A 15,218-nucleotide genomic window follows, 5' to 3' on the forward strand; every position below is an offset into this window, starting at 1 on the left:
AAGAGAAACAGTTGGAGAGGACTCCCAGATTTGGGCCTATCAACTGTTAGGACAAAAGCTAACAGGTTGGGGCAGGTTGGGGAGCCAATAGGGACCTGGTTTGGTGGCATGTTCTGTTCAATGTGCCATGTGGAGATAATTGAGGAGACAGGTGGCTCTCTGGGTCTAGAATCTGGAGAGGGATCCTGGCTGGACTTCTAAATTCAGGAGTCAGCAGCATATGATTGAATTAAGACCTAGAGCTCTGAAGCAGTAGGGGAGAATGCAGGGACTTGGGCAGGGCAGCCATTTGCAGAATCATAAAACAAGACTGACAGGAGGAGGCTGTGGTCTGGGGACTGGCATGTACATTAATGAATGATAAAGCCAAGGACACTGAAGGGGTCACTTCAGAGGGCAGAGTTTGGGAAGAAGGGAGCAGGCTTCGACCAACGAATCTGGAAGAATTCTCGAATCTTATTTAGCCGGATTCCATGGCAGGAAAAGTTAGCCTAATAATGTTTGGATAAAAACCACTAACATTTTATTGAGCACCTATTAGGTATCAACACTTTCAAGACCGTCACTTCATCCCCACAACTCACTGAGGTAGGCACTCGCATCTCCATTTTAAGGAAAGAATCAAGGCAGCTGAGGGAGGGAAGTGGAGCTGGTGGGGAGGACGGGCTGTTAAAGAAACTGAAAGACTCCCCCCCACCCTTAGCCCTGTGCCCGTCCCACGGGGGGCGCTCCAAGCCCCAGTGCCAGACGTGAAGGCTGGTGCGCAGGAAGTGGGAACCGGTGGAGTCCACACGCGGCTTATGCAGACCCGTACTGCTGCCTGCGTGCCCTGTCCGAGTTAGTGTCCCTGTCCTTGGGGGTCCTGGGCCTGAGGGCCTCAGGCTAGACTCTCCTCCTCCTCGCCAATGGGGCTGGGCAGCCAGGGTGGAGCCGGCCCCCGGGGCGCGGGCATAGGCACAGTGGTGAAGGGCTCGGCGGCGGCGGGCCCCAGGACGGGCAGCTCGGGGCCAGCTGGGAGCTCCGGCTCTGGCTCCCGCAGGCCGGCGTCCACCAGCGGGTCCCCGCACCCGCACTCCGGGGCCGCGCCGTCGGGGGCGCCTGCGCACGCGCAGCTGGTGGCTGTGGACGTCTCGGACACGCAGCTGTTCTTGCGGCGCATTAAGGACAGGCGCCGGCCCAGGAGGCCTCCTGCGGTCACGCCCGCCCCCACCGGCAGGAGGCGCTGCAAAAAGTCGCCGTGCGCGTCGCCCAGCGGCCCGTCCACGCCGTCCAGCCGCTGGAACTGCATGTCCTCTTTGGCCAGCCTGTCGGACAGACAGTAGTTCAGCGTTGCGACCTCGCCCGTCTCCTTGACTGACAAGAGTGGGACCGAGACACGCTGATTTTCCTGGTTCCACCCACCCCTTTGTCCCATTTATCCCCAAAGACCTTGGCTCTTCTCCAGAGAGCCTGCTTTTATCCTCTGGCTTTGGCTAAGCTCAAACTTAGGCTGCAAGCCTCAGTGGTGACTCCGTCTCCGGCACTGCCTCTGGCCGCCCATTCAATCCTCAGAGACCTTAGCCCTTAGCTTGGCCCCCAATTAGTGGCCCGGTCCCAGACCTTGACCCGGATCCCTGCCCCCTACCCCCATTCTAGGCCTCTCAGATTTTAGGTCTTTGCTCCAAGTCGCCAAAGTTAGCTTTTAGCCCGTCCTAGCATCCCCATAGCCCCTCCCATCGGATAATCCCCCGCAGGACCATAAACCCCTCCTCCAGGAGCCCCCCCATCCTGGCTCACGTGATATCGAAGGTGGAGCCCTGGAAGGAGGGCTGCTGCAGCAGGAACGCAGTGGCCGCGGTGTAGGGGGCGCGAGCCTCGGTTGCATCCCAGTACAGATCCTTCTCCAGCATGGCCAGGTCGTCGTACATCTCGTCCACGGCCAGCATCGACACCTGCAGGCGTGGACGTGCGGTGCAGGGTGGACCTTGGCAAAGCTCGGGCACCGCGGGGTGGACCCCTCAGGCTGGGTTAGGAGTATGGTGACCAAAGGAAGAAGGATGGTTCAGGGTCCAGGCCTGGGCACGTGCTGGTGGGGGTAGGGCCAAGGCTGATTTGGGAGCCCGGGGTGGTCGCCACCGAGCCTCACCTGGAAGTTGCGGTCGATCAGAAAGTTGGTCTCAAAGTCATCGTCGTCCTCTCCGAAGGGATTGATGAGCTGCTCCGCTACCTGAAGGAGGAGGGGGGAATAGTTAGGTAGAGGCCTATCCTCCCGCCCCCGGCCTGGAGTCCCTACTCCTGGGGCCCCACCCACCTTGAGCCAGCCTGCATAGAAAAAGAACTGCAGCAGGGTGAAGATGGGCACGCACAGGTCCAGGCTGTGACCTTGGTAGCCCTGAGCTGGGTCCAGGAACTGGCGACCGATCAGGCAGGCCAGGAAGTAGCTGTACACAGCTATGGTCACCACCTGGGGGATGGGTCACCAGGTCAGAGTTCTCCCGGTCTCAGGAGGCCTTGGAGAGACCAGGACTGGGATGGGACATCATTGATATGGGGTCTTAGCTGGCCCTCAGTCTCCCTTTGAGACCAGCACCACAGGGCCTTTGAAGCCAGATTTAAACGGAGGCACGGCAGGGTTACCTGGGTATAGACAAGGGGTACGCTGATCCAGTCGTAGTGAAAGAGCATTCCACACTTGCCCCGAAACACATTCAGCTCCTGGGTGCAGATGCAAGTCATGAGAGTGCCTGAATGGTGAGCTTTCACAGGGGTATGAGGTGTGGGAACTTGGGATGGAGGTGTGTGGTTACCTGGTGGGCTGTGGGTGTGTGCTTCTGGGTCTCCAGGGAGAGTATTTAGTGGTGAGTGTACATCTGGGCTAGGGGGCACTAGGCGCCTGGGAGTCGGCCCCCTAGAGATAGGTGTGCACCTGGGGCTGCTTGGTAGGGGTGTTGGGAATCTGCCCCATGGGAGGCGTGTGGCAGGTCACCATCTGACACGATTCCAGGGACGTGTAATTTCCCTGAAATTTTGTATGAATGACCTGGCGGGCCCACCTCGAGCAGCAGTTTAAGGGCACTGTTGTCGCGAATGCGGCCCTCGCGCCGGGCCTGCGCAGCCAGGTTGGAGAACCAGACGCAGGGCACCCAATACTTGTTGTAGGAAGAATTCAGGTTTTCGAACTTCTTGCGCTCCTCGCGGGTCATAAACCCTGTTGGGGTGGGGTGGCGGGAGATGGGTGGGTTACTCGCCCCCCCTCCCGCGCCCCCCCACTCCGCCTCACCCCGCCCTGCTTCGGGCCGAACCTCACCCGCCTCCACTACGTGGTCTACGGTGGGGAAGCGCTTGAAGACCGCGGTGCTGACGGAGCGCAGGATCAGCACAGCTGACAGCCCCGCGTAGCGCATGAGCGTGCGCCGGTAGAGGCGGCCTCGCTCGTCGCGTCCGTGCACCGTGCCTGCCACCACGCACATGAGCGCGTCGGGCAGCGGCATGCACAGGTACTGATTCCACCAGCGATGCACCACTAGCGTCACATAGAAACCTGCGGCAGAGTCGGGAATGCGGGACTAAGTGCGGATACTAGGGCCAGGTCGTGGGAAGAGGGAGGATAAGAGGGTCTGCATCAGAGACACCAGGAAGGCTTCTCACCCACCCCCCTGGCGGGGCCAACTGGGCTGGGAACTTGCAGGTCCAGCCTCAGGGAGGCTGGAGCAGGCTGGGTCACCCCGGCTATTTGTCACCTGGGATGTGGGATTGGGATCTCAGTATGGAGGTGGAGACACGGCCTATGTTAGGGACACATCGGCAGGTTGTCACCCTGGCCACAGGGAGCCACCCCGTCGGGAGCCTGGGGACCTGAAACAGCAGGCTGGGGGTCACTGACTTGTCAGAAATGTCCTCTGGGCTGGACTTGAGAGGATGGAGTCATATGGGGTCACTGGAGGGCTCCTTGGGGGCCCAGGGCATGTAGGGAGCCATTAGTAGTCTCATGCAGACACAGGTGGGAGACCCTGAGATGACCAGGGATAAGCCTATGGGTGGCACGGAGCTCTCATGGCTTACTGTAACCAGGTGATATCCAAGGTCTCTGGAAATTGGGGCCACACCTGGCATGAAAGATGCAGAAATGGGGGTCTGTTGGGGTTGGATTTGGTTGGGGGGCTCTTTTGAGGAATGGGGTCTCCAAAAAACCTGGGAATGGGTTTCTCAGCATTAGGGGAATGGAGAACTCAGGAGCGAACGCACCCAGCACGAAAGAGACCGGGATGAGACTGGCATACTGGTCACAGTAAATGACGAGCTTCTCGAAGTAGCGCTTCTGCTCTTCGGTCAGCACGAAGCTGCGAGGGAGGGGGTACGGGGTTACAGGAGAGCCTCTCTCTCCCCTGGACGCACCCCCCCCAGGTCCCCCCTAGCCCCCCCCCCCCGCTGGCATGCCCCGCCCCAGGCCGCCTCACCGGTAGGCGGCACTCAGCGCCATGTAGAGCCCGAGGAAACAGACCAGCTCGCGCCACAGAAGTTTGTAGATGCTCCCGCGCCACAGCAGCAGCAGCTGCGAGAAGCCGCCGAAGCGCGCATTGGCCACGCGGGCCGTGTACGTGACGGTCATCGCGGCGCCGGGCGGGGTGCGCTGGGGAGGGGGCTGAGCCGGACCCCAGCCTGCGGGCAGAGGAACGGGTCCCCCGGGCTGCGGGCAGAGGCGGAGAGGTGCCCGCCGACTCAGCTTGGCGTCGCCTCCCGCGCCCGGGCCTCCGGGGTCGCGTCCCTAGCCCAGGTTCTGGTCTCCTCCCAGGCCCGCCCAGCCCGCCCTAGGCCCCTCTCCCGGCCTCCCTCTTCCCAGGACTCCTGGTTTCAGCGCCTCGCGTCTACCTCTCCAGGTCCTCTCCCTCCATCCTCCACCCCCAAGACCTTTGGGTCCCCCGATCAGCCCCAGTTGCCCTCTCTGCGATTCCATCCTCCTTAGGTGGGCTCCATCTACAGCCTTCCCCACTCCCCGAGGCCCCAGTGCCTCAGTTTCTAGAGTCTTAGGACTCCAGCTCTTCCCCAGCCCGGATGCCCTTCTTCAGGTCCCATCTCTGCCCGCCGCCACCCCCCACTCCTACAGCTCCCAGTCTCAGTCCTTCCACCACCCCTGCACTCCCTTCCAAAGCCCTGGGAAGCCCAACCCCCAAGCTTCCAGTTCCCCAGGCCCTATCCCCCAGGCCCTCTGCCTCAGGCTGGTCTCTCCCCTGCACAGTTCCCCCACCCTATCTACCCCTGACTTAATTGTCCTGCTTCTGCCCCTACCACCTTCTCCTGGACCTGCCTTGACCTTTCATCTGTCCATTCCCCTCCAGCCTTCAGAGCCCTCAACTCCCCCCCCTGAAGAATTTGATGGTTTCCTGCCTGAGGACCCATCTGTCTTCAGGATTCTCTGTTCCCCCAGGCCTGGGCCCTTCTCACCTGGTGGAGGGTGCAGAGACAAATCGTGCCAGGGACAGAATGCGCTGGTGACTTCAGCGTTAGGTGGGGCTGAGGCCGGACCCTGGGGGGAGGGGGCTGGGGAGTGGGCGTGGGCAGCCCCTCCCTGGCCCGCCCCCCCTTGGCTGCAGCCTCAGAACTTTGTTTGGAGAAGTCTTGCCAGTTTGTTACCTGGGGCAGGGGGGGCGATCCGCCCTGTCCTCCCTTGCTCCTCCCTCTCTCCCAGTTAGTCACTGGCAGGTCCAAGGTATCTTGGACCTAAGTTGGGGGAGGGGGCAGTGACTGTCTCCTTCTCAGTTCCAGAGACAAACACACACTGCTCAGTGAGGCTGTGTCGCTCCACAGCCACCTGTAACCAACCACACACTTGTCACAAGGATGCACATAGAAACACACACGGTAGACCCAGACACAAATTTGGCTTCTTTTAACACAGTCTCCCGCCACCACAGTAACCCAGAGGGCAGTGTACACTGTCACAAAGACTTACAAAGTCATACAAGACACACTTAGCTCTACCCACCCCCCAATTCAAATATAGACAGATGGGCCCTACCCCACCAGGCTCTCAGCTCTCAGGTATCCATATGGTACTCCAAACAGCCACTCAGGAGCACACGGGCAGGGACCCGGGACCCTGCATTCCCTCAGATCACACCATGTAACAAAGACACATGCAGGGTCACACAGTCGCTAAGCACAGACCCCAGGATGCCTTTACACACACAATCACACACGGTCACACAGGAGGTATTGTGCATTTATTCCCGATCTCTTCTGCACAAAGACTGACCTGTGGTCACACACCAGAGGCAAGTACACCTGTCCTCAACACAGCAGCACATGGTCTTGGGGTCAGAGCAGAGTCCTCAACACACTCATACAACAGAGATTCCTCCCCAACAGGCCCATAGACCCTTCTAATGGGATGGGGTCCTGCCCATAATCCCCCATGAAATTTACCTGCATAGGCACATCAGTGCCTATGACTCCCACCCCCCCAGTGCTCCCTCACTGCAGTGTGCAAGCATGCACACCCATACATACACCTCAGGTCCCAGATACTCTCAGTATTGCCACGAACACACCAGCTTGGGGACACAAAACCTTGTCCCCCAATTTGGCAGGGATGCAGACAGATGCTCCCCCTTCACAAGGGGCACTCCAAGCCTGACATAAATAGTGCCCTTATCCCCAACATCAAACTCATAGCCCCATGTGGAAGGTGCGGAGGCTGAATTCCAACCCCAAGAGGGGTACCCTAGAAGAATGGTACCCTTGCATTCACCGTGTGCACTACAAGTGCGGATGGCCCGTTGCAGCCCCACCCTGAAGCCCTGCCTGCCAGGACACTATGTTCCCAAGTCTGGCAGATGTCTGCCCTGCCCGGGGTAATTAGGAACTGGCCTGGGCTGGCCACCCTCAGACCCAAATCCCCGCTGTCCAGCTGCCGGACAGCCCATAAAAGGGGGTGAGGGAGTGGTGCTACAATCCTCAGGGCCTGGGGGAGGGCACAGGCTTTAAGCTGATGGTCTCCGTTCCTGACCAGAGGCCCCCACTTCCTAGGATGCATCCTTCCACACACTGCAGCTAGCCTTCACCCTGTGCTCAACCACCCTCCCCCAACTCACTCGTGTCCCCACACACTTCTGACTGCTGGACCCCTGCTGGACCCGGGGCAGGTTGCCCGGGCTACTTCACATGCTTAATAATTGTTACAGTGAATAACAACAGACACTCTGGCGGCTACGTGGCGGGTGCTGTCGTAAAGGCGCTGCTTATTTCATCTCAAGTCCTCACAAGCAGGCCTAAGAAATTGGTGCTTTTGTTATTCCTACTATCCAGGTAGGGAAACTGAGGCTCAGATGACACATGGTTTGTGACACAGCTGGTTTTTGGGCCCAGGGGGTTTGGCTTGGAGCCTGGGGTCTTTGTCACAGGTCATATCATTATGTTTGCTTACAAGGGCTCCCTCAACTTGTCTGCACCTGCCTGCACACACCCAGTGGAAGTGTGTAGGGGGGACACGTCTAGGCCTGTGGCTGGGTTTCCCTTACACGCACCCCCTGGCACACCTGTGTGCAGCCTGAATACCACTTCTTGCCTCATGCATATCCTCAGGCATGCTCTTTCTGTGCCCTCTAACCAGCTCTGGCTTGGAACTTGCAAATGCTCAACATCATGCTCCAGGCTTGGGTCTCTCAAGTGGGGATGACATTGGCTATCCAGGCAGTAGCAGAGGGAGAAGGGAGAAGGGAGCCCAGGCTGGTGTGCTAAACGCTTCCAGGGTCCCGTGAATTTTGCCACGACTCTGAACGGCCACACTTTATGGTTCCATTTTAGGGATAAAGGGATTGGAGCTCACATGGCTGGAAGCATGCTGCCTATCACTCAGTGAGGCCATGCTGGAAGCAAGCAGGACTTCAGGGGCTCATCTGACCTGCGTCCTCTGCTGTCCTGCCTCCAAATTAGCCCCCCTGTTGCAGCCCTGTGCTGGGAAGGGTTGAGGCCATCCCATGGGAACAGGAATTGGGGGGTGGAGACTGCTAATCCTCAGTCTGGCAGGCCCAACCTCTGCCCAGGGCGCCCACTAATTCCCAAACCAAACAGCAGGCAGTGCTGGGCCCGCTGCCGGCCTAATCCGTTCCCCACCAGCCTAGGGCCGGCCAAGGGGCCTCCCAGTTCCCACGCTCTGAACCTCAAAGTAGGCAGATGCTCCTCTTCTATTATAGGCTTTATAGCCCCAGCAGGGACACCGCTACCCACAGAGTTAGGAAAGGACATCCCCTTACTGAAGATACCCTCTTTCCAAAATTACCATAATGAACATATATCTCTATTAGACCTCTGTTGTGGGATGCCCAGGTAGCTTAGCGGTTGGGCGTCTACCTTTGGCTTGGGGTATGATCTGGGGTCCAGGAGGAGTCCCACATTGGGCTCCCTGTGGGGGGGCCTGCTTCTCCCTTTGCCTATGTCTCTGCCTTTCTCTGTGTCTCTCATGCATAAATTAAAAAAAAAAAAAAGGATCTGTTGTGACTTAATCCCTCTAGATATGCCATCTTTGTGCAGTGTACAACCTGTGCAACTGTACACAAAGGCGCTGACCCCTAGCCCCCCTATATCAACATCCACAGTGGTTTAAGATCATTTTATTGAGGGGCGAGAGGCAGGGAGAGGTGGGGGGCAGCTACAGCCCCCCCAGCCCCACCAGGGGGAACAGACCTCCTCCCCGCCCCCCGCCCCCCACTTGGCTCCCCCTATACTATGGGGGGACTTTGTGCAAACTCTGCCCCGGGGGAGGGGTGGAGGGTGGGTGTGAAATGGCAGCGACTGGGGCTGGCAGCAGTGCTACTGGGCACTGGGGGGCTTGTAGGGCTCCAAGAGGAGGGCAGAGAAGGTGTTGACCTTGTCCGCCCCCCGCACCTCGTGGGGCAGCAGCGGCAGCTTCACAATGTGGAAGTCTTCATACAGGTCCTCCATCTGTGGCCAGGGCATAGCGTATATGGCAGTGATCAGGGGGGTCACAGGGCAGGGACAGAATGTGGGTCAACGGGAGGGTCGGGCCAGGCATCTCCCAGGATCAGGGGAGAATGTGGGGCAGGGGCTTCATTCACATGGTGATAAGTGGAGAGAGACCAGTGAAGTCAGAGATCACTGGGCTGGACCCCCCACCTTCCCGCCCGGGGTCAGAGGAACCCAGGCCAGGTCAGCTAGTCTTCAAGAGCCAGAATTAGGGTAGTAGCAGGAGGCTGGGGTAGAGGATCAGAACACGGGATGGAGTAAAAGGTGAGAAAATACAGTAAACGATCCATGGTGCCTTGGTTGGGCTGGGCCAGGCCCCAATTTCCAGGGTCTAAGGTGTGAGGGCTGGGCAGGCAGTTGGGCATGCCCACCTGGTCCAGGTACTTGGCCTGAATCTTGTGGCGGGCCTCACACATCTTGCAGGGCTTCTCGGGGTCAGGAAAGACAAGCTGGTTGACGATGATGTTGTGGGTATCGATCTTACATTTGGCTAGCTCCTGGATCAGCCGCTCTGTCTCGTACAGGGACAGGAACTCAGCGATGCACACGCAGATGAAAGTGGTCTGCTCCTGCAGGGCGTGAGAGAGGACAGCGAGGGGCAAGTTCTAGCCCTGTCCCCATCCCAAGCCTCTCACCACCTGCCTGGGCCGTGACTCACAGGGTCCTTGAACTGTTCACTGACGGAGCGGATGACGGGCAGTGTCTCCTCCAGCTTGGAAGCTAGCTGGTCTGCGTTCATGTCCCCCAGGCCCAGCATGTTGCACATCTGTGGGGAGGACGTGGGAGGCTCACAGCTTACCTGGGGTGCCTTATAGCACTCAGGCTGGGGACTCAATATTAACACCAGGGGGACCACCTCTGACACCTCTTGTGGTTAAAAGTCCTTGAGCAGGGGACCTCGAGACAGGGCTCAACCCAGCTCTGCCATTTCTGGGGTACTTGACCTGTGGCCAGGGGGCTTGACCTCCCAGAGCCTCAGTTTCTCCATGTGTAGACCTTACCTCCAACAACTGTTTTACTGAGGTACAGGTCCCAGGGCGGGGGAGGAGGGGTGGCACACACCACCAGGGAGAGGGTGGTGGTGGTGGTATGTGTACCTGTGGGGGTATTGAGGTGATCATGTTGTCATGCAAATAACAACTCTTGGGACACTTGTATAGCCTTTGTTTGACAGACAAGGAAGGTGAGGCCCAGAGAAGTGAGGTAACTTGCTTGAGGTCAGAGAGATGCCACACTTAAGTGTAAATTGTTTGAGCCTGGGCCACCTGGCTCTGGAACGTGTGTTTTCAAGCTCTGTGTGGGTCTTATGGAGTAGACGGCCAGGACCCCCCCCCAACCCCGTGGTGAAGATCCATCCCATGGGCTGGGAACACGGACTGAGAGGGCGGGCGGTGATGGGGAAAGCCTTTGTTACTACACGCCTGCCCACTCTGACAACAGGGGGTGCCTGGCCACCCTGGGGCCTGCCTGCCTGGGAGATGAAGGGGCTGATCTGGTTCTTGATCTGCATGAGGCGGCCTAGGCCCCGCTCCACGATGGTGGGGAAGTTGAGCAGCCTCAGCGTGTGGCCTGTGGGCGCCGTGTCAAACACCACCACTGAGAAGTTCATGCCCTTCACCAGCCTGCAGGGAGAGGAGCGTCAGGCCTGTTTGCCCTCTCCCGCCCCGCCCCAGGCACACCTGCCCCTGTTGGCAGGGCCTGACCTCATGACCTCTGCGTAGCTCATGGCCTCGTCAATGCCGGGGAAGGCGCTCATGGCCTCCTGCATCATCTTCTTGCCCATGCTTAGCATGTTGTCCTCTTCGAAGAACTCGTCGGGCAGTTCAGCCACACCAAGGCTGGGGTCAATCTCCTGAGGGCCGAGAGGTCAAGACTCAGGCTGCTGCTACTGCCAGGCCTTCCCACCCAGGCGCCAGGCCAGAGAGAACCCACGAAGGGCTCTGAATACCAACCTTCATCAGGTTGTGGCTGGGCATACCCCTGGGGTGCCATGGCCCTCCCCTAAGCTCGTCAGGTCTCGTGTGGTCACACGAGTGGTCAAACCATTTCACAAATATAACGGAAAACTGTAAACTGTGATCAGTGCCCCGGAGGGAAGTCAAAGCCTGTGGCTGGGCCTTTGCATTGGCTATTCCCCAACTGGGGCCCTGACCTCCTCCAGACCATTTCTCTAACAGGAGCCCTCCCTGACCATCCCATCTAACAATGCAGCTCCAGCTCTCCCTGCCCGGCCCTGCCTTCATGTCTCCTGCATACCTAGCTAGCTCCTCCTCATGTGCCTTACTCATCATGTCCCTCACCTGTCTCCCTGTTCATCACCTTTATCACCTGTCAGCATCATGAAGACAGGGACTTTTCTGTCATGTTTATTGCTGTGTCTCCAGCACCTGGAAGTGTCTGGCACCCAGTAGGTCCTCAACATGTATGTGGAATCTAGGAAGGGAGGACTGTCCCTGGGGCGTCTGGTCTGCCCTGGATTCAGTGCCTCTCTCTCCATTCTCCTCCCACGTCACTCTCAGTGACTTCACGGGTCCCATGGGAAGCCCCCAACTCGCTGGGCTCCAGAGGTCATTTCCCTGCAGGAAGCGGGTCTACCCTTTCCCCCCGCAGTCATACTCTTGATGGGTTATTGCTAGTAACTGGGCCACCTCTAAACTTCCACACTCACTCTCTGACCTGGGCCTCCTTGCCCCCTATATCAGTTATTTAAGCCTCTTAGGGCCATCTTGTCCCCACGCGCCCGCCCCATTGTTCACTATCAGTGTTCCTCATGGCCGGCACCCTTATCCAGCCTGGGCTCCATAGGGTGCCTCTACAAACACTCCTTTTTCCCTCTGTGGTTGGCAACATCCTGACTCTGGTCATTTCCCACTCTCTGCTATGGCTGCAGTAAGGTGAACACCACGGGAACACACTTGACAAATAATTCCCACATTGCTCCCCATTCCTGAACACAAATCTCCAACAGGCACTCAAGCCAGACAAATCCTTGAGAGTTTCTTCTTTTTCCTCAAACTCTGTCTGACCCATTTACCCCTTGCTCCCTGCTGAGACCAGTGCTGTGCCTGATTAGAAAAAGAAGCCACCAGCTGCCAACACCCTCATCTCCCCCTAGGAAATGCTCCTGCGCCTCCCATCCCACCCCACCCTGCCTCCATGTCCTAGGTCTGTGAGCTGAATGGAACTCACACCCACCTACCTGCATGAGGACTGTCCTCTGCCAGCATCCTTGCTCCCTCCCGCAGCATCACTGTCCCTCCCTGTTGGGTCATTTGCATCGGCAAACAAACATGCTCTGGCATCTCCTTCCTCAAAAAAAACCCACCTCCTTAACATCCCCCCCCAACTCCCTCCAGCAATGGTGTGATTTCTCCCCATTTTGGCGATCATTGTCCCCACTCCTCAGCTCACCCACTCTGGGCAGGCTTCTGCCCCCACTCCCAGAGCGCTCTCTCTAAATCTGATGTGCCTGCTGGAGCCCACGACTTTTTCCTGCCAAGTCCCTTTGTCCTCCTGGGGCTCAGGAGCTCACAATTCCTGGCTTTCCTCCCACTGCACTCATGGCTCCTTCTTAGCCTCCCTCACTGGTCCCCGCACCCCCCCCCCACTGGTCCCCGCACCTCCCTCACTGGTCCCCGCACCTCCCCCCCAGCTGGACCCTAAATGTCAACGTGACCTCAGTTTGTTTCTGGGCTTCTCTGTTCTCATTCTCCTCTACTCACACAGCTTTGAATACTACCCTTGGGACAATGACTTCCAAATCAACACCAACCTCTTCCAAGGTCACATAACTCACGGAACTCAGCCGCTGTCCTGCTGTCTCCACTTGGATGTCCAGTGGGCATGGAATTCCTGATGTGTCCCTTCAAAACCTGCTTCTCTCCTACCCACCCCGATCCCAGTTGCCCAGGGAACCAATGCTGAGATGTACTCGATTCACTTTTTTCCCTTGCCCATGACAACCAAGCATTTGCGTTGCTTTAATTTCAAAATACATCCCACTGACCACTTTTCCCAATGTTCTGACCCCCTCTGAGTTTAGGCTGCTATCATCTCTTGCCTGATCACTGCCCCTGGTTTCCTTGCTTCCATTCTCGACTTACCATCTATTCTCTGCATGGCAGCCACAGGGAACTTTTTTGCCAAATGAATTTGGCCATGACACTGCCCCGCTTAAAATGAACAGCTTCCTATCAAACTTGGAATTAAACTGCTCCCAGTGGCCTGTAAGGTCCTCTGCCACATAGAGGTGGTTCACCACATAGAGGTGATTGACCTCTCTGATATCACCTTCCCTCCCCTCGTTCACTCAACTCTGGTCACTCCGGCCTCCTTGCTGCTCTGCAAACATTCCTCGCTCATTCTCCTGTGTAAATGTTAAGGGATGATGCAGAATGGGCAAGGCATAGTGGTTGACAGTGTTCACAGAGGGCCTGAAGGGCCTTTGCCAGAGTGGGGAGCTGAGCCCGGCTCCACTCACCATGGCGAAGAGGTTGTCATAGCCTTTGACCTTGGTAGGCACCTTGGAGAACTTCTGGTCAAATGCATCGGAGATGTTGTGGGCTGGGTCGGTGGAGATGATCAGAACACTCTCCCGCCCCTTGGATAGCTGGACGGCTAGGCTGCAGCTGGGCAAGGGAAAGGTCAAAAGGCAGGGAGTCAGGTTCTTCTCCCTAGGTCTACAGGGCCCAGGAGCAGAGGACCGGCGTCAACAGGGGCCTTGAGAGAATATGGGTAATTATGGAATCAAGACTTAATCCCTGTATAGGAACCCTCTCAGACTTCACCTGCTGACCCCTCTGGGTGGCCGCAGTGGTAAGGTTCAGCGGTCTGAGTCAGTCTGGCCTGCCTCCTGCTGCTTCTTTGGGGCACAGATGTGCACGGTCCAGCTCTCCAGCCATCCTAGTTTGACCCTAAACGCTAATCTAAGGGGTCCCTTGCATTGCCCGCTAAATTCAGGATGGTTCAGTCCACTTGTTCAGGATAATTGTCCCCGGGACCCCTCCCCCTCCTTTCAGCTGACTGGAATAGTCTAATCACGTGCCTCCCCTCCCGCCTACCACCGCTACCCCCACGTGGCCAGAGAATGGCAAGGTTCGCCAGCCTAGGAGAGTTTGCCTCGGTGCCCCTCCCCCTACTCCGAGCTCACTCTGGTACGGTCCAGCTGACTGGGACATCTAAGTGCTGTCCTGCTCCCGTGCGCTGGGTTCAATGTGGTTCTGCCCTTGAGCCCCAACGGGGGCGGTCCAACTCAGAGGGTCTCGGGCCTGCATTCAGGCAGTCTCTTCCATTTGCCCCAGGTAACTCCTGGGAGTACAATCCGGAAGACCTCGGCCCAGCCTCCTCGCTCGGCTTGGGCTGGAAGAGCCAGTCCCGAGCCTCCCCTTCGCCCAGTGGTACATCCCACCCGTCTTCTCGGCCCCCGCCGCAGCTTCCTTACCTGCAGGTGGTCTTGCCGACGCCACCCTTGCCCCCGACGAAGATCCACTTAAGGCTGCGCTGCTCGATGATGTTGCTAAGCGTGGGCTCCAGCGGCTCCACATCAGGTGCATCCTCGAACTCCTCTGCCTCAACCCCCCACCCGGCCACCCCTGCCGCCATCTTGGAACCGGCTCACGTGACCCAGCGGAGCGCACCATGTAAAGCACCTACAGGGGAAACTGCCTAGCGCATCCCCATCAAGTCTAGGAGCTTGCATTAATTTCCTCATGGACTGACTTTTACGCGATAATAGAAGCTATATTTCCAACGTCTTTCGCTTCTAACGTTCACTTAGTCGCCCTCTTGTCTATGTTTTCTCGGAGACCCCCCCTGCCGAATTAACATATTGGTACTTTTCAGACTACTCCCCTTCACTGATTGGATGCCAAGTCTCGCAGCTCTCCTTTCATTGGCTACCTTTTTTCTCACTTTCGCCAATCACTCTCACGTCCCTGTAGCCGCCAACCTCTCCTTAGCAACCAGCCAAACACCCAGTCCATGCCCTTTCCACGAAGTTAGATACGAGGTCCGCCCTGGGCTGACTTCATAGGTTCAACTTCATGTCGATCATTGTCTTTATTCTTTAAATTGGGTCCCAACATCGCCTCAGGTCCGTGTCTTCTGTTATCCAATTGGCGGTGAGCCATCTGGCTCTTGACACAAGCCAATCACAGAGGAACCTATTAGTTGGCTGGAGACAGGTTCCCTGGACTGCTAGGCGGTTAGAGGGAGCACAACCGCAGTTGTGGGCAAGGTTCGCGCATCTTCGTCCAGGG

At 57.7% G+C, this 15,218-nt stretch overlaps 2 protein-coding genes across 5 annotated transcripts; both read right to left on the reverse strand.

Moving 5' to 3' along the window:
- Positions 1 to 506: 506 nt before the first annotated feature.
- Positions 507 to 4,746, reverse strand: BEST2 (bestrophin 2). 4 transcript variants are annotated; one of them, XM_072787112.1, is made up of 11 exons: positions 4,437 to 4,746; positions 4,225 to 4,319; positions 4,042 to 4,085; positions 3,720 to 3,834; positions 3,287 to 3,520; positions 3,033 to 3,187; positions 2,617 to 2,694; positions 2,291 to 2,443; positions 2,126 to 2,206; positions 1,777 to 1,931; positions 507 to 1,304 (listed from the first exon to the last, which is right to left on the reverse strand). In XM_072787112.1, the coding sequence occupies exons 1-11, from the start codon at positions 4,586 to 4,588 to the stop codon at positions 878 to 880; spliced, it is 1,689 nt and encodes a 562-aa protein (XP_072643213.1). In that variant the 5' UTR covers positions 4,589 to 4,746; the 3' UTR covers positions 507 to 877. The 4 variants fall into 4 exon arrangements, with proteins under 4 accessions (XP_072643213.1, XP_072643214.1, XP_072643215.1 ...); XM_072787113.1 differs by lacking the exon at positions 2,617 to 2,694 and having other exon boundaries at positions 4,437 to 4,745; XM_072787114.1 differs by lacking the exons at positions 3,720 to 3,834; positions 4,042 to 4,085 and having other exon boundaries at positions 4,437 to 4,742.
- Positions 4,747 to 8,572: 3,826 nt separating this feature from the next.
- On the reverse strand, positions 8,573 to 14,592 carry GET3 (guided entry of tail-anchored proteins factor 3, ATPase). The gene is made up of 7 exons (XM_072787153.1): positions 14,402 to 14,592; positions 13,442 to 13,589; positions 10,665 to 10,813; positions 10,433 to 10,583; positions 9,620 to 9,727; positions 9,333 to 9,530; positions 8,573 to 8,919 (listed from the first exon to the last, which is right to left on the reverse strand). Exons 1-7 carry the CDS (start codon positions 14,560 to 14,562, stop codon positions 8,788 to 8,790), a joined length of 1,047 nt encoding a protein of 348 aa, XP_072643254.1. The 5' UTR covers positions 14,563 to 14,592; the 3' UTR covers positions 8,573 to 8,787.
- Between the last annotated feature and the right edge of the window lie 626 nt (positions 14,593 to 15,218).

The sequence above is a fragment of the Canis lupus genome, chromosome 19, assembly GCF_048164855.1.
Source record: "Canis lupus baileyi chromosome 19, mCanLup2.hap1, whole genome shotgun sequence".
In the NCBI taxonomy this organism is placed as follows: Eukaryota; Metazoa; Chordata; class Mammalia; order Carnivora; family Canidae; genus Canis; species Canis lupus.

Bases quoted from the DNA above. Each gene is read 5' to 3' on its own strand.
- BEST2 (XM_072787112.1), bottom strand. From the start codon at position 4,588: ATGACCGTCACGTACACGGCCCGCGTGGCCAATGCGCGCTTCGGCGGC. The intron at 3,521-3,719 runs GTGACAAATAGC...ACTCTGCCGCAG, and splicing joins ATCCCAATCCCACATCCCAG to GTTTCTATGTGACGCTAGTG. The intron at 3,188-3,286 runs GTGAGGTTCGGC...CCACCCCAACAG, and splicing joins AGACCACGTAGTGGAGGCGG to GGTTTATGACCCGCGAGGAG.
- GET3 (XM_072787153.1), bottom strand. From the start codon at position 14,562: ATGGCGGCAGGGGTGGCCGGGTGGGGGGTTGAGGCAGAGGAGTTCGAG. The intron at 13,590-14,401 runs GTAAGGAAGCTG...TCCCTTGCCCAG, and splicing joins GTCGGCAAGACCACCTGCAG to CTGCAGCCTAGCCGTCCAGC. The intron at 8,920-9,332 runs GTGGGCATGCCC...CCCTGGCCACAG, and splicing joins AGGCCAAGTACCTGGACCAG to ATGGAGGACCTGTATGAAGA.